Source organism: Trichomonas vaginalis, chromosome I (genome assembly GCF_026262505.1).
Source record: "Trichomonas vaginalis G3 chromosome I, whole genome shotgun sequence".
Taxonomy (NCBI): Eukaryota; Parabasalia; order Trichomonadida; family Trichomonadidae; genus Trichomonas; species Trichomonas vaginalis.
Genome location: NC_067203.1, coordinates 11,709,847 through 11,734,702, shown reverse-complemented (window position 1 = coordinate 11,734,702; position 24,856 = coordinate 11,709,847). Strand labels below are relative to the sequence as shown.

General features: G+C 32.7%; 5 protein-coding genes and 2 pseudogenes across 7 annotated transcripts, besides 4 other annotated features; 4 read left to right on the top strand and 3 right to left on the bottom strand.

Moving 5' to 3' along the window:
- Window positions 1-7,242: 7,242 nt before the first annotated feature.
- TVAGG3_0970640 (uncharacterized protein) lies at window positions 7,243-7,575 on the bottom strand (the record flags this gene model as incomplete). Its single annotated transcript, XM_051253664.1, has 1 exon — window positions 7,243-7,575. The coding sequence occupies one exon, from the start codon at window positions 7,573-7,575 to the stop codon at window positions 7,243-7,245; it is 333 nt and encodes a 110-aa protein (XP_051079238.1).
- Window positions 7,576-8,197: 622 nt separating this feature from the next.
- Window positions 8,198-16,987: a mobile genetic element.
- Window positions 9,089-9,724, top strand: TVAGG3_0970630 (uncharacterized protein; the record flags this gene model as incomplete). The annotated part of the gene is made up of 1 exon (XM_051253663.1): window positions 9,089-9,724. A coding segment is annotated over one exon (636 nt), but the record flags the coding sequence as incomplete, so codon positions are not given.
- TVAGG3_0970620 lies at window positions 12,777-13,564 on the bottom strand (annotated as a pseudogene). The gene has a single exon. A coding segment is annotated over exon 1 (788 nt).
- On the top strand, window positions 15,503-15,852 carry TVAGG3_0970610 (uncharacterized protein; the record flags this gene model as incomplete). Its single annotated transcript, XM_051253662.1, has 1 exon — window positions 15,503-15,852. A coding segment is annotated over one exon (350 nt), but the record flags the coding sequence as incomplete, so codon positions are not given.
- Window positions 16,988-17,023: 36 nt separating the features above from the next.
- Window positions 17,024-17,521, top strand: TVAGG3_0970590 (uncharacterized protein; the record flags this gene model as incomplete). The annotated part of the gene is made up of 1 exon (XM_051253661.1): window positions 17,024-17,521. One exon carries the CDS (start codon window positions 17,024-17,026, stop codon window positions 17,519-17,521), a length of 498 nt encoding a protein of 165 aa, XP_051079235.1.
- A 1,070-nt stretch (window positions 17,522-18,591) lies between these two features.
- On the top strand, window positions 18,592-18,834 carry TVAGG3_0970580 (uncharacterized protein; the record flags this gene model as incomplete). Its single annotated transcript, XM_051253660.1, has 1 exon — window positions 18,592-18,834. The coding sequence occupies one exon, from the start codon at window positions 18,592-18,594 to the stop codon at window positions 18,832-18,834; it is 243 nt and encodes an 80-aa protein (XP_051079234.1).
- Window positions 18,835-19,792: 958 nt separating this feature from the next.
- Window positions 19,793-19,820: a terminal%2Cinverted (terminal inverted repeat of Mariner transposon ID:TVAGG3_0970560).
- Window positions 19,793-21,094: a mobile genetic element.
- Window positions 19,873-20,998, bottom strand: TVAGG3_0970570 (annotated as a pseudogene). The gene has a single exon. A coding segment is annotated over exon 1 (1,126 nt).
- Window positions 21,067-21,094: a terminal%2Cinverted (terminal inverted repeat of Mariner transposon ID:TVAGG3_0970560).
- Window positions 21,095-24,856: the final 3,762 nt, after the last annotated feature.

The window sequence follows — 24,856 nt, the reverse complement described above, 5'->3', positions numbered from 1 at the left end:
AATGCTTGTTTTGAGGTCGAGCCACTTTTGGCTCCACCGTATTCTTTCAACCAAAACTCAAGAATTTTCCTGTGTGAATTTTGTATAAAAAGCAACCGTCTGAATTCCGGCGGTTGCTATATTCTTCACAAAACATATACGATGAGGTCATAACAAAACATTTACGATGAGGTCATGACAAAACATTTACGATGAGGTCATGACAAAACATTTACGATGAGGTCATGACAAAACATATACGAAGAAGTCATGACAAAACATGTACGAAGAGAATCATGAAAATTCATGAGGTGAGAAAAGAGGTGAGAAAACAGGTGAGATCTCACCAACTTCACCTAAACATTATTTTTGTCTGATTTACGTTCATTACGAAGAAGAAGTCATGACAAAACATATACGAAGAAGTCTTGACAAAACATGTACGAAGAAGTCTTGACAAAACATTTACGAAGAAGTCTTGAAAAACATATACGAAGAAGTCATGACAAAACATTTACGAAGAAGTCTTGACAAAACATGTACGAAGAAGTCATGACAAAAACATATACGAAGAAGTCATGACAAAACATATACGAAGAAGTCATGACAAAACATTTACGATGAAATCATGACAAAACATATACGATGAAATCATGACAAAACATATACGATGAAATCATGAAAATTCATGAGGTGAGAAAAGAGGTGAGAAAACGTGTTAGATCTAACATGCTAACATAAACTTTATTTTTGTCTGATTTACGCTCATTACGAAGAAGTCTTGACAAAACATTTACGAAGAAGTCTTGACAAAACATATACGTTCATGTTTGACAAAACATTTACGAAGAAGTCTTGACAAAACATGTACGAAGAAGTCTTGACAAAACATTTACGAAGAAGTCTTGACAAAACATGTACGATGAAATCATGAAAATTCATGAGGTGAAAAAAGAGGTTAGAAAACGTGTTAGATCTAACATGCTAACATAAATTTTTTTCTATCTTAAGGAAATTCACGAAAATTCATGAGTTTTTGTGTGTTTTAGACCATGTTAGAAATGAGGTTAGAAAACGTGTTAGATCTAACATGCTAACATAAACTTTATTTTTGTCTGATTTACGCTCATTACGAAGAAGTCTTGACAAAACATGTACGAAGAAGTCTTGACAAAACATGTACGAAGAAGTCTTGACAAAACATTTACGAAGAAGTCTTGACAAAACATATACGAAGAAGAAGTCATGACAAAACATGTACGAAGAAGAAGTCATGACAAAACATATACGAAGAAATCATGACAAAACATATACGAAGAAGTCATGACAAAGTCTTGACAAAGCATTCACGATGAAATCTTGACAAAGTCATGACAAAACATATACGAAGAAGTCATGACAAAACATGTACGAAGAAGAAGTCTTGACAAAACATATACGAAGAAGTCATGACAAAACATGTACGAAGAAGAAGTATTGACAAATCATAAACGATGAAATCATGACAAACATGTACGATGAAACCTTGACAAAACATTCACGATGAAATCTTGACAAAGTCATGACAAAACATATACGAAGAAGTCATGACAAAACATGTACGAAGAAGAAGTCTTGACAAAACATATACGAAGAAGTCTTGACAAAACATGTACGAAGAAGAAGTCATGACAAAACATGTACGAAGAAGAAGTCATGACAAAACATGTACGAAGAAATCATGAAAATTCATGAGGTGAGAAAAGAGGTGAGAAAACAGGTGAGATCTCACCACTTCACCTAAACATTATTTTTGTCTGATTTACGTTCATTACGAAGAAGAAGTATTGACAAAACATATACGAAGAAGTCATGACAAAACATGTACGAAGAAGAAGTCATGACAAAACATGTACGAAGAAATCATGAAAATTCATGAGGTGAGAAAAGAGGTGAGAAAACAGGTGAGATCTCACCACTTCACCTAAACATTATTTTTGTCTGATTTACGTTCATTACGAAGAAGAAGTCATGACAAAACATATACGAAGAAGTCTTGACAAAACATGTACGAAGAAGTCTTGACAAAACATTTACGAAGAAGTCTTGACAAAACATATACGAAGAAGTCATGACAAAACATTTACGAAGAAGTCTTGACAAAACATGTACGAAGAAGTCATGACAAAACATATACGAAGAAGTCATGACAAAACATATACGAAGAAGTCATGACAAAACATTTACGATGAAATCATGACAAAACATATACGATGAAATCATGACAAAACATATACGATGAAATCATGAAAATTCATGAGGTGAAAAGAGGTGAGAAAACGTGTTAGATCTAACATGCTAACATAAACTTTATTTTTGTCTGATTTACGCTCATTACGAAAAGTCTGACAAAACATTTACGAAGAAGTCTTGACAAAACATTACGTTCATGTTTGACAAAACTTACGAAGAAGTCTTGACAAACATGTACGTTGACAGTTGACAAAACATTACGAAGAAGTCTTGACAAAACATTGTACGAAGAAGTCTTGACAAAACATGTACGATGAAATCATGAAAATTCATGAGGTGAAAAAAGAGGTTAGAAAACGTGTTAGATCTAACATGCTAACATAAACTTTATTTTTTCTATCTTAAGGAAATTCACGAAAATTCATGAGTTTTGTGTGTTTTAGACCATGTTAGAAATGAGGTTAGAAAACGTGTTAGATCTAACATGCTAACATAAACTTTATTTTTGTCTGATTTACGCTCATTACGAAGAAGTCTTGACAAAACATGTACGAAGAAGTCTTGACAAAACATGTACGAAGAAGTCTTGACAAAACATTTACGAAGAAGTCTTGACAAAACATATACGAAGAAGAAGTATTGACAAAACATATACGAAGAAGAAGTATTGACAAATCATAAACGATGAAATCATGACAAAACATGTACGAGGAAACCTTGACAAAACATTTACGAAGAAGTCTTGACAAAACATTTACGAAGAAGTCTTGACAAAACATATACGAAGAAGTCATGACAAAACATGTACGAAGAAGTCTTGACAAAACATATACGAAGAAGTCATGACAAAACATGTATGATGAAATCATGACAAAACATATACGAAGAAGTCATGACAAAACATTTACGTTCATGTTTGACAAAACATATACGATGAAGTCTATGAACATAATAATATTTCAAACCAGGAGCCAAATTCTTGCGATTTTCATATGGAATCTCTTCTCTCGGTTTTCCGAGGTAAGCAATTATATGAAATCATTTACACTCATTACGATTAAATCATGACAAAACATTTACATTCATGTTTGACAAAACATATACGATGAGGTCATAACAAAACATTTACGATGAAATCATGACAAAACATTTACGAAGAAACCTTGACAAAACATATACGCTCATTACGATGAAGAAGTCTTGACAAAACATTTACGTTCATGTTTGACAAAGAATATACGATGAAATCTATGACAAAACATTTACGAAGAAGTCTTGACAAAACATTTACGTTCATATTTGACAAAACATGTACGATGAAATCTATGACAAAACATTTATGTTCATGTTTGACAAAACATGTACGATGAAGTTTCGACAAAACATTTATGCTCATTACGATGATGAAATCATGACAAAACATTTACACTCATTACGATGAAGAAATCATGACAAAACATATATGAAGAAGTTTTGACAAAACATATACGTTCATGTTTGACAAAACATATACGATGAAGTTTATTTCTTGGACTGTTGTCTAAATGTCATGTTGTCAGTAATTTTAAGAGAAGTTAAATGACCTGGTGACACATGGTGACGTAGTGACACCTAAAAACCATCTACCCTAAACATTATTTTTGCTGAATTCAACAACAAAATGAACGAGGTCAGGATGTATGCAAATACCTTTGAATTCATTCATAACACCCTTTGTAAGCTCATAAAATGCTTGTTTTGAGGTCGAGCCACTTTTGGCTCCACCGTATTCTTTCAACCAAAACTCAAGAATTTTCCTGTGTGAATTTTGTATAAAAAGCAACCGTCTGAATTCCGGCGGTTGCTATATTCTTCACAAAACATATACGATGAGGTCATAACAAAACATTTACGATGAGGTCATGACAAAACATTTACGATGAGGTCATGACAAAACATTTACGATGAGGTCATGACAAAACATATACGAAGAAGTCATGACAAAACATGTACGAAGAAATCATGAAAATTCATGAGGTGAGAAAAGAGGTGAGAAAACAGGTGAGATCTCACCACTTCACCTAAACATTATTTTTGTCTGATTTACGTTCATTACGAAGAAGAAGTCATGACAAAACATATACGAAGAAGTCTTGACAAAACATGTACGAAGAAGTCTTGACAAAACATTTACGAAGAAGTCTTGACAAAACATATACGAAGAAGTCATGACAAAACATTTACGAAGAAGTCTTGACAAAACATGTACGAAGAAGTCATGACAAAACATATACGAAGAAGTCATGACAAAACATATACGAAGAAGTCATGACAAAACATTTACGATGAAATCATGACAAAACATATACGATGAAATCATGACAAAACATATACGATGAAATCATGAAAATTCATGAGGTGAGAAAAGAGGTGAGAAAACGTGTTAGATCTAACATGCTAACATAAACTTTATTTTTGTCTGATTTACGCTCATTACGAAGAAGTCTTGACAAAACATTTACGAAGAAGTCTTGACAAAACATATACGTTCATGTTTGACAAAACATTTACGAAGAAGTCTTGACAAAACATGTACGAAGAAGTCTTGACAAAACATTTACGAAGAAGTCTTGACAAAACATGTACGATGAAATCATGAAAATTCATGAGGTGAAAAAAGAGGTTAGAAAACGTGTTAGATCTAACATGCTAACATAAACTTTATTTTTTCTATCTTAAGGAAATTCACGAAAATTCATGAGTTTTGTGTGTTTTAGACCATGTTAGAAATGAGGTTAGAAAACGTGTTAGATCTAACATGCTAACATAAACTTTATTTTTGTCTGATTTACGCTCATTACGAAGAAGTCTTGACAAAACATGTACGAAGAAGTCTTGACAAAACATGTACGAAGAAGTCTTGACAAAACATTTACGAAGAAGTCTTGACAAAACATATACGAAGAAGAAGTATTGACAAAACATATACGAAGAAGAAGTATTGACAAATCATAAACGATGAAATCATGACAAAACATGTACGAGGAAACCTTGACAAAACATTTACGAAGAAGTCTTGACAAAACATTTACGAAGAAGTCTTGACAAAACATATACGAAGAAGTCATGACAAAACATGTACGAAGAAGTCTTGACAAAACATATACGAAGAAGTCATGACAAAACATGTACGATGAAATCATGACAAAACATATACGAAGAAGTCATGACAAAACATTTACGTTCATGTTTGACAAAACATATACGATGAAGTCTATGAACATAATAATATTTCAAACCAGGAGCCAAATTCTTGCGATTTTCATATGGAATCTCTTCTCTCGGTTTTCCGAGGTAAGCAATTATATGAAATCATTTACACTCATTACGATTAAATCATGACAAAACATTTACATTCATGTTTGACAAAACATATACGATGAGGTCATAACAAAACATTTACGATGAAATCATGACAAAACATTTACGAAGAAACCTTGACAAAACATATACGCTCATTACGATGAAGAAGTCTTGACAAAACATTTACGTTCATGTTTGACAAAGAATATACGATGAAATCTATGACAAAACATTTACGAAGAAGTCTTGACAAAACATTTACGTTCATATTTGACAAAACATGTACGATGAAATCTATGACAAAACATTTATGTTCATGTTTGACAAAACATGTACGATGAAGTTTCGACAAAACATTTATGCTCATTACGATGATGAAATCATGACAAAACATTTACACTCATTACGATGAAGAAATCATGACAAAACATATATGAAGAAGTTTTGACAAAACATATACGTTCATGTTTGACAAAACATATACGATGAAGTTTATTTCTTGGACTGTTGTCTAAATGTCATGTTGTCAGTAATTTTAAGAGAAGTTAAATGACCTGGTGACACATGGTGACGTAGTGACACCTAAAAACCATCTACCCTAAACATTATTTTTGCTGAATTCAACAACAAAATGAACGAGGTCAGGATGTATGCAAATACCTTTGAATTCATTCATAACACCCTTTGTAAGCTCATAAAATGCTTGTTTTGAGGTCGAGCCACTTTTGGCTCCACCGTATTCTTTCAACCAAAACTCAAGAATTTTCCTGTGTGAATTTTGTATAAAAAGCAACCGTCTGAATTCCGGCGGTTGCTATATTCTTCACAAAACATATACGATGAGGTCATAACAAAACATTTACGATGAGGTCATGACAAAACATTTACGATGAGGTCATGACAAAACATTTACGATGAGGTCATGACAAAACATTTACGTTTAAGTTCCATGAGGTCATGACAAAACATTTACGATGAGGTCATGACAAAACATTTACGTTTAAGTTCCATGAGGTCATAACAAAACATTTACGTTTAAGTTCCATGAGGTCATAACAAAACATTTACGATGAGGTCATGACAAAGCATATACGAAGAAACCTTGACAAAGCATATACGTTCATTACGAAGAAGTCATGACAAAACATATACGATTAAATCATGACAAAACATATACGAAGAAGTCTTGACAAAACATATACGAAAAAGTCTTGACAAAACATATACGAAGAAGTCTTGACAAAACATATACGAAGAAACCTTGACAAAACATTTACGAAGAAACCTTGACAAAGCATATACGATGAAGTTTTGACAAAACATTTACGATAAAATCATGACAAAACATTTACGATGAGGTCATGACAAAACATTTACGATGAGGTCATGACAAAACATATACGAAGAAGTCTTGACAAAACATATACGTTCATTACGAAGAAGTCTTGATAAAACATTTACGATGAAGAAGTCATGACAAAACATATACGATGAAGAAATCATGACAAAACATATACGATTAAATCATGACAAAGCATATACGAAGAAACCTTGACAAAACATGTACGATGAAATCATGACAAAACATTTACGATGAAATCTATGACAAAACATTTATGTTATACAGTAATGTTAGTCATGAACGTATGTCCTATGTGTTGGCGTTAGTGTTGAAAAATAATGTTTGTCCTACATGAAGCCGTACAAGCGTTTGAATTTGTTTATGCATAAGATTACTCTCTTGTTTTCTGTATCTATCATACAAACATAAGCAGCACCTGTTTTTGTAAAGTTTATATGAAGTTTTCGATAGTTAAGACCTGTATAATAATAGAATGCGTCCTCATTCTCAACATAGTAGTAGAACTCAAACGAATGCTTACCATAAGCTGTTATTTCAACAGCTTCGTCAGATATTTCATCAACGAACTCGTCAATATTTTCACTAGCTCCTTCTGTAATGTTTTCATCGGCATTGTCATTGACTTCTTCTGTAATGTTAGATGTTGTTGTTTCGCTCATGTTCTTTCACTAATGATAAAAAGTTATGTTGTACGAATTTTGAACAGAATTTAGAGCAGTTATGAAACAATGAAGTATTTTTACGCTATTGAAAGGAACTATGAGAGTGAAGTACATGACAGCAATGACAAAAGGAACTAATATCAAACCTAATGAAATCGCTCACGAGGACATAGAGCTTAACAAGTACTTTGTGGAGTATCTTATAAGTGAAGAGTATGTAAGACCTTACTTCATGTTTGACAGCATGAATGAGGATGTTATTTCATGGTTAAAGAATATAAGCAATGTTTTCGGTAAGTACGTCATAGATGACAAAGGTCTTGTTGTATTTTATGAGACAGCAATACGAACACAGGAACTAATGGATATTATGCATTCAACAGCAAAGAAAGGATTTAGTACTATTGGCATGAATGAACATTGCAGGAATGACATATACAACCTATGCTCACGAAAGCCTTACACAAAAGCAATACAAATGATAGAACATAAGTGTCTAAGGTCAGCAAATGAAATCATTACTGTCAGTGGTTATGAAAGAACTGTTAGCAAAGATGAGTGGAAACAGCTATTCATATTAAGGAAGGACGTTGCTGAACTAGTTAAACCTGTTGCACAAACATTGTTTCAGATAAGACCAGCAATGACTAAGAACCCTTTGACCTTAGTCAATGAGACCATAGAGGTTGAAGATAATGACATGAAAGAACTAGGAATGAATGAGAGAAGTTGTGAAGGATGTTTGAGTCAAAACACATGGTTCTTCAGAGTTGTTAAGAAACTTAGTAAAGAACGACAGAAATATTTTATAGAGAAGTATTGCAAAGGACATGTAAATGAATTGCTTGAAATAGAACTTAGAGACACTTTCACACTAAAGGACTTGAGAAGAAATAAGTACATGAGTGAAGAAGGTATTGACATAGTTAGTGTTATAAATGACTTAAGAAGATGTGTTGTCGTTATTGACGGAGCACGTATGACATATCTAGTGAAAGATTATGATGGAATACGAGACACAACAACACTTGTGTCAGTAGATAGCAAGGAATTCAATAAGCTCATGAAGAGTGTTTATGTAGGACGTATTGAGGAGAAGGATGTGAACGCACTGATGATTTATGAAGCGGGTCAGAACAAGAACTATCTTATGAAGTCAGGCATGAGATTCTTTGACGAAAGAGATGACATTTACAGCTATTTCAGAGGATATGAGTATGAGGTACTGAATGAAGTAGATGAGAACGTTATTGAAGGATATTTGAAACATGTTCACGATGTCATATGTAATGAGGATGAAGAGCTTTATGAGTATGTTTTGAACTGGTTCGCCTACATCGTTCAAAATCCTTGTGGAAAGACTGGAACAGTACTTTTGTTAATAGGAAAGCAAGGAACTGGTAAGAATGTACTTAGTAATGTTCTATGCGAGCTCATTAGCAAGTACGCCAACAATAATATAACGGCAATAGAGAATGTGGTTGGTAGATTCAATGCTGCTATTGAGAACATGAAGCTCATCGTATGCAATGAACTAAGCTCATGTGATACGTCTAAGGTCATGAACCACGACGCACTAAAGTCAATAGTAACAGAGACTCAGTTGGACTTAAATCAGAAGTGTCAGCCAGTAAGAAAGATAGAGAATGTTTGTAATATCATCATGATATCTAACAACTTCAACTCAGTAAAGATTGACAAAGACGACAGAAGATTTGTTGTCATTGACGTAAGCAGCAGATACAAAGGAAATTACGAATATTTCTCAAATCTCATTGAAAGCTTTAATGAAGAGTTTTATTCAAACTTACTGACGTACTTCATGAAGAAAGATTTAAGTGAATTTGATGTAAGGAAGATACCATTCACCAGGGCTAAACAAGAACTCATCGAAATGAACAAAACACCTTACCAAATGTTTTACGAGGAGTTCTATGAAAAGTTTGTATCCGGATGGAATTGTACAGAGTGCTACAGAAGATATAAAGAATTTGCGAAGGAGAATGAATTCTTTGCATGTAGTTCAAATGTATTTGGTGGCAAGATGAGAGAATTTGTGAAGAGAAGTAGAAAGCGAGACGGTTCTGCAAGAAGTTATATTTACGAAGCAAGTATGATATTAGAAGGTCGTGGAAAGAAAGAAACAGTGAATTATGAGGAAGTGCTTGAAAAATTCATGGAGTACATGGGAAGCAATATAACATACAACAAAGACATATACAGTGAGTTTAAGTACTACTGTGAACAGCATGAGATTGAAGTAATGAGAAAGAAGACTTTGAAACGCTTATGAAAGACAGTAAGGAGGTCGTTCATATGAGAACAGTATGAAATAATTATAATAGTTATGGGTCAGTACATGGAGAACCAGTGATGAAATAGTTCATGAAACAGTGAGGAGGTCATACATGAGAACAGTGATGAAATAGTTCATGATGTCGTTCGTGAAGAAGCCATTGCAACAAAGAATGATATAAAGGATTTCATAGAACTTAACAAGGAGGAGTTTAAAGAAGGCTATGAAGTGAAAAGATGTGAAGAAGATTTCTTGGCGTATTTGAAGAAAAAGAGACTAAAGCCAATGGCTCAAAATAAGTTTCAATCGATGTTTGAAAAGAAACGTTTGAGCTATGGTGGTGTAAGAAGCACATATTACTTTGTTAAGAAGTGAGGACATTTATTTTTGTCGTTAGTGTTGGAGTTTGTGTTTGTTGTTTGTGTTTGTTGTTAGAGTTGAAGTTAGTACTTGATGTTAGTGTTGGAGTTAGTACTTGATGTTAGCGTTTGTCATTTGTGCTGAAGTTAGTACTTAATGTTAGTGTTTGTTGTTAGTGAGAGAATAAATTAAATCATGAACTTTGCCATGGTCTCTGTCCCTAGTAGTTTTCATTAAGTTCTGGAAATAATGAAAGTCATAAACTTTGCCATGGTCTCTGTCCCTAGTAGTTTTCATTATCTCACAGAGTTAATGAAAGTCATACTTTCTATCAGATGAAGCATGCAGATGAACATAACGAAAGTTAGTGAGTTTGCCACGAGTTATGAATAAAATATTGGCATATTAGATGAGATAGTTGATGAAACAGATGAAGATAAATTAAATCTTGGACTTTGCCACACTCTGTCCCTAGTTCCTCAAAATCCTTGACAACGTTGCTTAGAAATTTTGGTTCAAAACCTCATCTGATTTTAATCTGTTATGCTACCTGTTAAGTTTCGCGAGATTATAAATATCATGGAGTTATATAAAAAGGAGGGACAGCTAGGGACACTCGAAGTACTTGTAAGGCTATCTGTTAAGATTGCATGAAATACTAAAAAGTCATGAAATCCATTATCGCTGTGCTAGCTTCACCTTAGAGTAAAATGACAAATAAAGTCACTGAAGCAATGAAACAAAAGTTTTTGGTAGAATACATTAAATCAGGAATTATTCCAGAAGGTTTTTACATTCATACTATGAAGGATGGTAGAGTTCAGTTTAGAAAGATAAAGCAACCATTAGATAAAGAAGGAATTTTGAGAAAGATTAAACTTCATGAGGACAACATTGCTGAACTTAAGAAGAAGTTAGAAGAGTTGGAGAAAGGAAGAGAGTTATAAAGCAATGAGAACGTTTATGTTATGAGAAATTTTAACATTAGTTTTATTTTTACTGAAAATTTTTATTTGGATGTAATGACGAAAACTATTGAGATAACAAACTACAACGGTCATGAGTTCAAGAATTTGTTCTTCGTTCCTCGTGAAAATACATTCTATCAGATACGAGGGAGAAAGGGTAAAGTTAGTTTGAGCGTTTATGACAACAAACATAATGGGAGATATATAAAAGCAATAGATACAAACGGTAAACGTGTTTCATTAGCTTTGTCAAAACTTACTAACATTCATTTTGACAGTGACTTTGACTCTGACGATTGGAGTGACAGCAGCGATACTGAAGATTATGAGCTGTTATGTGAAGCACAGCAATGGGAGGAGTTGCAATACTTTTGTAAGTGAGAACATTAGTGGGAACGTTAGTGAGAACGTTTATTTTTTCATTAGTGAAGTAGTTAGCGAAAACGTTAGTGAGGTGAAGTGGTTGGTGGTTTTGTAAATATTTAAGGTTAAGTTAGTGTTGTCGTTTGCGTTTGTGTTGTAAAATATACGTTAACGGTTTTGTAAAGTGTCAAACTGTTATGTTGGGTAAGGTGGAACGCAGTGCCGCCGTACCCAAGATATGTATACTAACTCTCCTTTTTATATAACTCCATGATATTTATAATCTCGCGAAACTTAACAGGTAGCATAACAGATTAAAATCAGATGAGGTTTTGAACCAAAATTTCTAAGCAACGTTGTCAAGGATTTTGAGGAACTAGGGACAGAGTGTGGCAAAGTCCAAGATTTAATTTATCTTCATCTGTTTCATCAGCTATCTCATCTAATATGCCAATATTTTATTCATAACTCGTGGCAAACTCACTAACTTTCATTATGTTCATCTGCATGCTTCATCTGATAGAAAGTATGACTTTCATTAACTCTGTGAGATAATGAAAACTACTAGGGACAGAGACCATGGCAAAGTTTATGACTTTCATTATTTCCAGAACTTAATGAAAACTACTAGGGACAGAGACCATGGCAAAGTTCATGATTTAATTTATTCTCTCACTAACAACAAACACAAACTCCAACACTAACGACAAGTACTAACCTCAGCACAAATGACAAACACTAACAACAAACACAAACTCCAACACTAACGACAAGTACTAACCTCAGCACAAATGACAAACACTAACAACAAACACAAACTCCAACACTAACATCAAGTACTAACTTCAGCACAAATGACAAACACTAACAACAAACACAAACTCCAACACTAACGATAAGTACTAACTTCAGCACAAATGACAAACACAAATGACAAACACAAACTCCAACACAAACTTCAGCACAAATGACAAACACAAACTCCAACACTAACGATAAGTACTAACTTCAGCACAAATGACAACACAAATGACAAACACAAACTCCAACACTAACGACAAGTACTAACTTCAGCACAAATGACAAACACAAACTCCAACACTAACGACAAGTACTAACTTCAGCACAAATGACAAACACAAATGACAAACACAAACTCCAACACTAACATCAAGTACTAACTTCAACACTAACAACAAAAATAAATGTCCTCACTTCTTAACAAAGTAATATGTGCTTCTTACACCACCATAGCTCAAACGTTTCTTTTCAAACATCGATTGAAACTTATTTTGAGCCATTGGCTTTAGTCTCTTTTTCTTCAAATACGCCAAGAAATCTTCTTCACATCTTTTCACTTCATAGCCTTCTTTAAACTCCTCCTTGTTAAGTTCTATGAAATCCTTTATATCATTCTTTGTTGCAATGGCTTCTTCACGAACGACATCATGAACTATTTCATCACTGTTCTCATGTATGACCTCCTCACTGTTCTCATGAACTATTTCATCACTGTTCTCATGTATGACCTCCTCACTGTTCTCATGAACTATTTCATCACTGTTCTCATGTATGACCTCCTCACTGTTCTCATGAACTATTTCAATACTGTTCTCATGAACGACCTCCTTACTGTCTTTCATAAGCGTTTCAAAGTCTCCTTTACTCATTACTTCAATCTCATGCTGTTCACAGTAGTACTTAAACTCACTGTATATGTCTTTGTTGTATGTTATATTGCTTCCCATGTACTCCATGAATTTTTCAAGCACTTCCTCATAATTCACTGTTTCTTTCTTTCCACGACCTTCTAATATCATACTTGCTTCGTAAATATAACTTCTTGCAGAACCGTCTCGCTTTCTACTTCTCTTCACAAATTCTCTCATCTTGCCACTAAATACATTTGAACTACATGCAAAGAATTCATTCTCCTTCGCAAATTCTTTATATCTTCTGTAGCACTCTGTACAATTCCATCCGGATACAAACTTTTCATAGAACTCCTCGTAAAACATTTGGTAAGGTGTTTTGTTCATTTCGATGAGTTCTTGTTTAGCCCTGGTGAATGGTATCTTCCTTACATCAAATTCACTTAAATCTTTCTTCATGAAGTACGTCAGTAAGTTTGAATAAAACTCTTCATTAAAGCTTTCAATGAGATTTGAGAAATATTCGTAATTTCCTTTGTATCTGCTGCTTACGTCAATGACAACAAATCTTCTGTCGTCTTTGTCAATCTTTACTGAGTTGAAGTTGTTAGATATCATGATGATATATTACAAACATTCTCTATCTTTCTTACTGGTTGACACTTCTGATTTAAGTCCAACTGAGTCTCTGTTACTATTGACTTTAGTGCGTCGTGGTTCATGACCTTAGACGTATCACATGAGCTTAGTTCATTGCATACGATGAGCTTCATGTTCTCAATAGCAGCATTGAATCTACCAACCACATTCTCTATTGCCGTTATATTATTGTTGGCGTACTTGCTAATGAGCTCGCATAGAACATTACTAAGTACATTCTTACCAGTTCCTTGCTTTCCTATTAACAAAAGTACTGTTCCAGTCTTTCCACAAGGATTTTGAACGATGTAGGCGAACCAGTTCAAAACATACTCATAAAGCTCTTCATCCTCATTACATATGACATCGTGAACATGTTTCAAATATCCTTCAATAACGCTTTCATCTACTTCATTCAGTACCTCATACTCATATCCTCTGAAATAGCTGTAGATGTCATCTCTTTCGTCAAAGAATCTCATGCCTGACTTCATAAGATAGTTCTTGTTCTGACCCGCTTCATAAATCATCAGTGCGTTCACATCCTTCTCCTCAATACGTCCTACATAAATACTCTTCATGAGCTTATTGAATTCCTTGCTATCTACTGACACAAGTGTTGTTGTGTCTCGTATTCCATCATAATCTTTCACTAGATATGTCATACGTGCTCCGTCAATAACAACAACACATCTTCTTAAGTCATTTATAACACTAGCTATGTCAATACCTTCTTCACTCATGTACTTATTTCTTCTCAAGTCCTTTAGTGTGAAAGTGTCTCTAAGTTCTATTTCAAGCAATTCATTTACACATCCTTTGCAATACTTCTCTATAAAATATTTCTGTCGTTCTTTACTAAGTTTCTTAACAGCTCTGAAGAACCATGTGTTTTGACTCAAACATCCTTCACAACTTCTCTCATTCATTCCTAGTTCTTTCATGTCATTATCTTCAACCTCTATGGTCTCATTGACTAAGGTCAAAGGGTTCTTAGTCATTGCTGGTCTTATCTGAAACAATGTTTGTGCAACAGGTTTAACTAGTTCAGCAACGTCCTTCCTTAATATGAATAGCTGTTTCCACTCATCTTTGCTAACAGTTCTTTCATAACCACTGACAGTAATATTTCATTTGCTGACCTTAGACACTTATGTTCTATCATTTGTATTGCTTTTGTGTAAGGCTTTCGTGAGCATAGGTTGTATATGTCATTCCTGCAATGTTCATTCATGCCAATAGTACTAAATCCTTTCTTTGCTGTTGAATGCATAATATCCATTAGTTCCTGTGTTCGTATTGCTGTCTCATAAAATACAACAAGACCTTTGTCATCTATGACGTACTTACCGAAAACATTGCTTATATTCTTTAACCATGAAATAACATCCTCATTCATGCTGTCAAACATGAAGTAAGGTCTTACATACTCTTCACTTATAAGATATTCCACAAAGTACTTGTTAAGCTCTATGTCCTCGTGAGCGATTTCATTAGGTTTGATATTAGTTCCTTTTGTCATTGCTGTCATGTACTTCACTCTCATAGTTCCTTTCAATAGCGTAAAAATACTTCATTGTTTCATAACTGCTCTAAATTCTGTTCAAAATTCGTACAACAGAACTTTTTAACATTAGTGAAAGAACATGAGCGAAACAACAACATCTAACATTACAGAAGAAGTCAATGACATGAAAGAACTAGGAATGAATGAGAGAAGTTGTGAAGGATGTTTGAGTCAAAACACATGGTTCTTCAGAGCTGTTAAGAAACTTAGTAAAGAACGACAGAAATATTTTATAGAGAAGTATTGCAAAGGATGTGTAAATGAATTGCTTGAAATAGAACTTAGAGACACTTTCACACTAAAGGACTTGAGAAGAAATAAGTACATGAGTGAAGAAGGTATTGACATAGCTAGTGTTATAAATGACTTAAGAAGATGTGTTGTTGTTATTGACGGAGCACGTATGACATATCTAGTGAAAGATTATGATGGAATACGAGACACAACAACACTTGTGTCAGTAGATAGCAAGGAATTCAATAAGCTCATGAAGAGTATTTATGTAGGACGTATTGAGGAGAAGGATGTGAACGCACTGATGATTTATGAAGCGGGTCAGAACAAGAACTATCTTATGAAGTCAGGCATGAGATTCTTTGACGAAAGAGATGACATCTACAGCTATTTCAGAGGATATGAGTATGAGGTACTGAATGAAGTAGATGAAAGCGTTATTGAAGGATATTTGAAACATGTTCACGATGTCATATGTAATGAGGATGAAGAGCTTTATGAGTATGTTTTGAACTGGTTCGCCTACATCGTTCAAAATCCTTGTGGAAAGACTGGAACAGTACTTTTGTTAATAGGAAAGCAAGGAACTGGTAAGAATGTACTTAGTAATGTTCTATGCGAGCTCATTAGCAAGTACGCCAACAATAATATAACGGCAATAGAGAATGTGGTTGGTAGATTCAATGCTGCTATTGAGAACATGAAGCTCATCGTATGCAATGAACTAAGCTCATGTGATACGTCTAAGGTCATGAACCACGACGCACTAAAGTCAATAGTAACAGAGACTCAGTTGGACTTAAATCAGAAGTGTCAACCAGTAAGAAAGATAGAGAATGTTTGTAATATCATCATGATATCTAACAACTTCAACTCAGTAAAGATTGACAAAGACGACAGAAGATTTGTTGTCATTGACGTAAGCAGCAGATACAAAGGAAATTACGAATATTTCTCAAATCTCATTGAAAGCTTTAATGAAGAGTTTTATTCAAACTTACTGACGTACTTCATGAAGAAAGATTTAAGTGAATTTGATGTAAGGAAGATACCATTCACCAGGGCTAAACAAGAACTCATCGAAATGAACAAAACACCTTACCAAATGTTTTACGAGGAGTTCTATGAAAAGTTTGTATCCGGATGGAATTGTACAGAGTGCTACAGAAGATATAAAGAATTTGCGAAGGAGAATGAATTCTTTGCATGTAGTTCAAATGTATTTAGTGGCAAGATGAGAGAATTTGTGAAGAGAAGTAGAAAGCGAGATGGTTCTGCAAGAAGTTATATTTACGAAGCAAGTATGATATTAGAAGGTCGTGGAAAGAAAGAAACAGTGAATTATGAGGAAGTGCTTGAAAAATTCATGGAGTACATGGGAAGCAATATAACATACAACAAAGACATATACAGTGAGTTTAAGTACTACTGTGAACAGCATGAGATTGAAGTAATGAGTAAAGGAGACTTTGAAACGCTTATGAAAGACAGTAAGGAGGTCGTTCATGAGAACAGTATTGAAATAGTTCATGAGAACAGTGAGGAGGTCATACATGAGAACAGTGATGAAATAGTTCATGAGAACAGTGAGGAGGTCATACATGAGAACAGTGATGAAATAGTTCATGATGTCGTTCGTGAAGAAGCCATTGCAACAAAGAATGATATAAAGGATTTCATAGAACTTAACAAGGAGGAGTTTAAAGAAGGCTATGAAGTGAAAAGATGTGAAGAAGATTTCTTGGCGTATTTGAAGAAAAAGAGACTAAAGCCAATGGCTCAAAATAAGTTTCAATCGATGTTTGAAAAGAAACGTTTGAGCTATGGTGGTGTAAGAAGCACATATTACTTTGTTAAGAAGTGAGGACATTTATTTTTGTTGTTAGTGTTGAAGTTAGTACTTGATGTTAGTGTTGGAGTTTGTGTTTGTCATTTGTGTTTGTCATTTGTGCTGAAGTTAGTACTTGTCGTTAGTGTTGGAGTTTGTGTTTGTCATTTGTGCTGAAGTTAGTACTTGTCGTTAGTGTTGGAGTTTGTGTTTGTCATTTGTGTTTGTCATTTGTGCTGAAGTTAGTACTTATCGTTAGTGTTGGAGTTTGTGTTTGTCATTTGTGCTGAAGTTTGTGTTGGAGTTTGTGTTTGTCATTTGTGTTTGTCATTTGTGCTGAAGTTAGTACTTATCGTTAGTGTTGGAGTTTGTGTTTGTTGTTAGTGTTTGTCATTTGTGCTGAAGTTAGTACTTGATGTTAGTGTTGGAGTTTGTGTTTGTTGTTAGTGTTTGTCATTTGTGCTGAGGTTAGTACTTGTCGTTAGTGTTGGAGTTTGTGTTTTGTTGTTAGTGTTTGTCATTTGTGCTGAGGTTAGTACTTGTCGTTAGTGTTGGAGTTTGTGTTTGTTGTTAGTGAGAGAATAAATTAAATCATGAACTTTGCCATGGTCTCTGTCCCTAGTAGTTTTCATTAAGTTCTGGAAATAATGAAAGTCATAAACTTTGCCATGGTCTCTGTCCCTAGTAGTTTTCATTATCTCACAGAGTTAATGAAAGTCATACTTTCTATCAGATGAAGCATGCAGATGAACATAATGAAAGTTGTGAGTTTGCCACGAGTTATGAATAAAATATTGGCATATTAGATGAATAGCTGATGAAACAGATGAAGATAAATTAAATCTTGGACTTTGCCACACTCTGTCCCTAGTTCCTCAAAATCCTTGACAACGTTGCTTAGAAATTTTGGTTCAAAACCTCATCTGATTTTAATCTGTTATGCTACCTGTTAAGTTTCGCGAGATTATAAATGTCATGGAGTTATATAAAAAGGAGGGACAGCTAGGGACACTCGAAGTACTTGTAAGGCTATCTGTTAAGATTGCATGAAATACTAAAAAGTCATGAAATCCATTATCGCTGTGCTAGCTTCACCTTAGAGTAAAATGACAAATAAAGTCACTGAAGCAATGAAACAAAAGTTTTTGGTAGAATACATTAAATCAGGAATTATTCCAGAAGGTTTTTACATTCATACTATGAAGGATGGTAGAGTTCAGTTTAGAAAGATAAAGCAACCATTAGATAAAGAAGGAATTTTGAGAAAGATTAAACTTCATGAGGACAACATTGCTGAACTTAAGAAGAAGTTAGAAGAGTTGGAGAAAGCAATGAATTCAACAGGGTAGAAATCGGGTTAGATCTCACCACTTCACCTAAATTTATTTTTGTGCTATGTTTTCATACGTGTGAGGGTGGTGATATCATTTATTTTTTATTTTATTTTTTAAAATTATTTTTATTTTATTTGGATGCAATGACAGAACAAAAGCAACTCATACAAATCAAAACATATAAAAACATACATTTAAACATTTATTCTTCCTTCCTGAGCATAACATGTTCTTTCAAATACATCCGAGACCAGTTGACTTTTCATTGACTGTTTATAAAGATAGAAATAGTTATATCATTAAACCATACGATGACGAAGGTAAGTTATGTAAATTGTACGTTAAGAAGTTAGAGAAAGTTTATGGCTTCAAGTATGACTACAATAGGGTTAACACTGATGATGAAGATATTGAGGAAAATTTATGAGAACATTAGTGAAGTCGTTAGTGAGAACGATAGTGAGGTGAAATTGTTGGCGGCTTTATAAATATTTAAGGTTAAGTTGGTGTTTGTGTTTGTGTTGTAAAATATACGTTAACGGTTTTGTAAAGTGTCAAATTCACAAGTATTGGGTAAGGTGGAACGCAGTGCCACCATACCCAAGACTTGTATACTAACTAAAATTCCATATAAAAATGATATATATGAAAAGAAAACGAATTCTAGAAAAGAATGGTAAACATAATAAGAAAGAAAAGCCAATAAAACAATGACAAGCATGAAAAGAAAGTGAATTGCATAAAACAATTATTGATAGGAAAAGATGGTAAATGTTATAAAATAATGATAAGTATGAAGAGAAATAGAATTGGACTCGTGTTTACATCATCATCATGTTCAAGTAAGAAGGTGACAATTTCTAATGAATTTGTTTTGATTGCAATACTCAGAGGGTAATCATTAAAATCGAAAGAACTTCATAATGAAATGATCAATATGAACAGAATGGGAATGCAATAACAATCTTCAATATAGGGTGTCCAAAGGTGTGTTTAGCACAAACCTGAATACTGCGAATAGAAATAAACAAGTTACATATATATAAAGTTTATTTAAATATAATCACCATTGGATTCAATCACGCGTTCGCAGCGATCGATCCAGGCTTGAAAGACACGCTTTAAATCATCATGAGAAAATTGCTCAAATTGCTCTCTTACAAAATTTTCAAGATCATCTGGACTCGCGAATTCGCGTCCTTCAGCTCTCTTTTTTAGCGTGCCGAATAAATAAAAGTCAGAGGGTGCAATATCAGGTGAATAAATTGGGTTTGGAACAACTTTGACATTGTTTTCCAACAAGTAATTCATTACCTTATGACTTTTGTGAACTCTTGAATTATCAAAATGAATTGCAAACTTTTGTTTTTGTTGTTTGGATTTCTCAAACTCATCAGAATTGATAATTTGAGTAAGAACATTGTCAATTAGATACTGAGCATTCATCGTATTAGGTTTTTGAAGAATATCAATTGCGATGATGCCATTCACGCCCCAAAAAACCGACAACATCATCATTGGTGTGTCAATTTTTTTCTTCGGGAATGTTTGCGGATTTTCATCCTTCGGGATCCACATGATTTTGGCTTCTGTTGCATATTGAAACCAAGACTTGTCCCTGTTACTAAAAAGCGAAACTTCTTGGATTGATACGCACGCAATATAGAGAGGAGCTCTTTCGAAGATTGGACTCTAGATTTTTTTTGAACTGAATTAAGGTTGTGCGGAACCAACGTGTATACGCTAGTTTGTAGTTCAAATAATTGTGCAGATAATAACTGACTGTTGTACGTGGTATCTTTGTCATCTCCTCTATCCTTCTGAGTGATGCTCTTGGGTCTTCATCTAGCACTTGAAGAATTGCTTTGATTTTTCTTTGATCCGGCGATTTTTTGTCAATTTTTATGATGGGCGCCTTTTTGTTCATGAAGTGATACATCCTAACATGATACGTTACAGTGGAATAGCTAGGAGCATCCATACCGAAGCATTTTACCAATGTCTCGTAGATTTTTTTACAGTCTTTGCATTTTTTTGCAAGAGCGAGGATGTTTTCTTTATGATTCATTAAAAAAATGAAAAAAATCCCGCCAAAATTTCCCGCAAAACCGCCTCTTGTCTCAAAATTCATTTTATATACCGGCATGGCGCCAAAATACAACATACTCATCATATACATATATTCATATTTTTTATTATATATTTATAATCAGCATATATCTCCTTTAATAGTCTCATATAGAGCGCTGTGCTAAACGCACCTTTGGACACCCTATATTATCGAAATCGGCACCTTTAGAAAATAATTCTGAAGTAACTTCATAGTTTCCGAAATACATGTTTTCTGCAATTGAATCAAAAGTTTGGCCAGAATATGATTTAAGGTATTCTGCAATTTCGTAGTTTCAATAATCCAATGCGAAATTAATCATTTTATCGAATGATTTACCATCATCTATCATTTGCATAAAAATGTTATTGTTCCCGCCTTCAACTGCATATAATTCAGAGTAAACAGTATATTTAGCTCCCATGTTCTTCAAGTAATTGAAACATAATTCTGAGCCGTATTTAATTGAACAATCAAGAGGAGTGATTTCATCATTAATTTTCTTTTCAAGATCAAGATTTGGGAACTTATTTTTGAGATCATCAACTTTATCAAATGAAATGTAGTATAATGGAGAATCTGTTGAATATAAATTCAGAATTTCTTCTTGTGTAAATTTAGGTTCGAAATTTTCGAATTTGATGCCTTTATAATATAAAAGAGATGATAATTTATCATTTTTAGGTTTGATGATGAATGAAAATTCGTTGGACAGCTTTTGATAAAATTCTGAAAAAGTTTCAATATCTTTAACACGAATTGTTGAAAAAATATCAATCAAATAAAATGCCAATTGGACAGATATTTTGTTATTTTTAATAAGATCTATAATTTCTGAAGATACTTGCAAAAGATTATTCGAATTGACACTTCATATTGTTTTTGAAGCCTGAACAGGGTATTTGAATACATCAATTAGTCCAAGATTGCTAAAATCGCAATCGATTTCATTTACTGATTGCCCCAAACCTAGGGTTGTTAGATTCCCGACGATAGGTGTCTTGGAAGATTTGCCTGGTGTCATCATAATGTCTTTAAATCAAAAATTTTATTTTGGAGTTAGTTTTATTGATTTTTCAATAAAAAACATTTCTAAAACAAGAAAATAAAACGATAAAATATTTATATTTTATATAAGGATCTTATATATTTAAAATAAATATCATTTTATTTTTTTCATTGGTGTCTGTCAAACCATAATACACTATTCAGAAATTCAATGTGTTTTGCGGTTTCAAAAGACACCTTCAAATTGAACGATAGCACGGACACTATTGAATTTTACCCATTTTATTAAGTTTTTACCCTTTTTATTTTTAAGAATTAATGACTGAAACAGCCGTTTTGCTATGACCTCAATCACTTTTATTTATTATTTTAAATATTATTTAATTTTATTATTTGAATAGGCCAACTTATATTTGAGAAGCTCAATTTGAGACCACTTAATACATTGAAATATCATAAATATTGAAATATTAAAAAGTGTATTTCAAAATATTGAAATTATAAAAATTTATAATACTGAAATTGAGACAAATTAATAAATTCAATGTGTTTTTTTTTGAAATAACTCTCAAATATTATTTTTTTGTTTATTTAATGATGAATAAATATAATTGCTTTAGTCAATCATAAAAACTAATTTAAGTTTAAAATAATGAAAGGATAATTTGATCGTTTTTTAAAATACAATTATTTTTGATGATTTGCAAGAATCTTTGAAAAGAATATAATATAGGTTCTATTTTTGTAAAATTTATCCAAATCATGTATTACATAAATTACGATTAAAACGATGAAAGAACCAAAAAGTGTGTTTTGTGTTTTGTTGTTGCGTGTTGGATGCGGGATCCTGTTATTTCCGAAATCGACAAAAAATTTGGAAATTTAATTTCCGAAATCGAAATTATATTAATGTTTTTAATATTCTTATATCAAAAGGATTAAAGTTCATTAAGAGAAAAACAATTCTTCTTCTTCAATAGAGGTAGGGCAACGATAGAAAATTTTTGGAAAAAAAGTTCGGAGATCTTAAACGTATCATATTCCCTGCATGGTTTGGTATCTTCCGCCATGCGTTGTGCCAAACATATTGACACTTTCCAATAATTAATTTATGGTATGAGTCACAGAGTTAGATTATAAAAAGAAAGTAAATAATTGCAATTAGAAATCATATATGTCGGAAATCAAATGTTGATGAGCAGAAACCTTTTACTCATCATAAAAGAGATAAATCACTAAAGATTTGTATACATTAAAATTTGATATTTGGTGCTCGAAAACTGTCTGATGGGACTCCTCCAAAATGAACCAATCTATCGCTGAGGACCAAATTAGATGATGTGGATGGTGTATTCTCTAATTCTAACTTAGGAAGAATGGGAACAAAACGAATGACGACAACAACATGTCAAACATAGATTAAATATCTATGAATCAATAAAGTATACGTGCATTGAAGGTGATAACGATCACTTGAGGCTTATAACTCTTTGACTAAATTATGCAATAATTAAATATAATCATTTTTATATTTTTATACTGATAGTAATTAATATACTATCCTGCTTAATAAATGGTATGATCAAATTTGTTTGAAAATTTAATTATGTATATGAAACTATGTCTTCTATATAAAAATCAAAATTTTCGGACGAACCTAGATTGAACCTTTATGAAAATCTATCATTTTTGTTAATTGAGTTAATATGAATCTTTTACATATGTATATATAGCATTGATAGCTTATATAATCATGGTTTATTCCATATTAACATATTTTTTCAGTTAATTTGTTTAATAATATCATGTAACAAATTAATTCAAGATTAGAATGTCTACAAAATGCTAACAAATAAGAACAAAATACGATTTCTCGACTTAAATTTTAATATGGAGTAGTTTTTCGTTTAAAATCTAATTAAAAATGAATAAAAACTTATCTTGTACTATTTCATTCAAAGATTTTTAATAATGTAAATCATGCATTTTCATAATTCAGTACAGTTCTTTTTAGAATTAAAGTTGATGAGGATGATATTTGTGATTTAAAATAATTTGTTAATGTTCACCTTTTATTCATCACCTTGTGGTATGCCCTAAAGCAATAGCATTATCAATTCTGCTGAATTGATCAACTCAAAATTCCAAAAAAAATTCAAAATTTCAAAAATGAAATTAAACAATTTGAATTTTCACATGAAAAAATCAATTTCGAAAAAAATTTGGAAAATCAAAGTATTTGATAATTAGTCAAATAATCAATTTACATCGTTTTTACTCATAAAAAACAACTAATTTTTGATTTTGATATCATATTTGATAAATACTCATTCCAGAGTTGACGTAATGTATTAATTATTGTTAGAGATATTGCTTTCGCAGCAAAATTCTTATTTCATAAAAGAAAAAAAAAATGATTTTATTCCAACAAAAACAAGTAAACAGATGAATGGAAAACGTACTATATTTTCATAAATGTAGTAATCAGCGTGTCGGCTTTTGTTTATCATGTTCGAGTCAAAATGTATTAACTTGTAATAAGAAATATTCGAAGATTATATGAAGTATTGAGCATTCTTTGTAGAAATATTTGTAATTCATTACTAACATATATAATAAAGTTGTTTTTTTTTCCTTATTGCAATAATTTTGTCTGATTTTAATAACTTTTCATGTATACGAGTTGTGTGAATATGCATCATAATATACGTAAATATACTTATTTGCGACGAATAATGTGGTTGCATAATGGAGGTGCTAAATTTTTGATTTTTAATATGGGGCTTTGGTATGTATAATCATGTTCTTATCTCAACGTAGGAGTATTGATGCAATATGATTAAAATTTACGAGGTTGATCTTAAATTGAATAATTCTGGAGTATAAATCACAATGCAGCTAATTCTATGTTAAAGATAG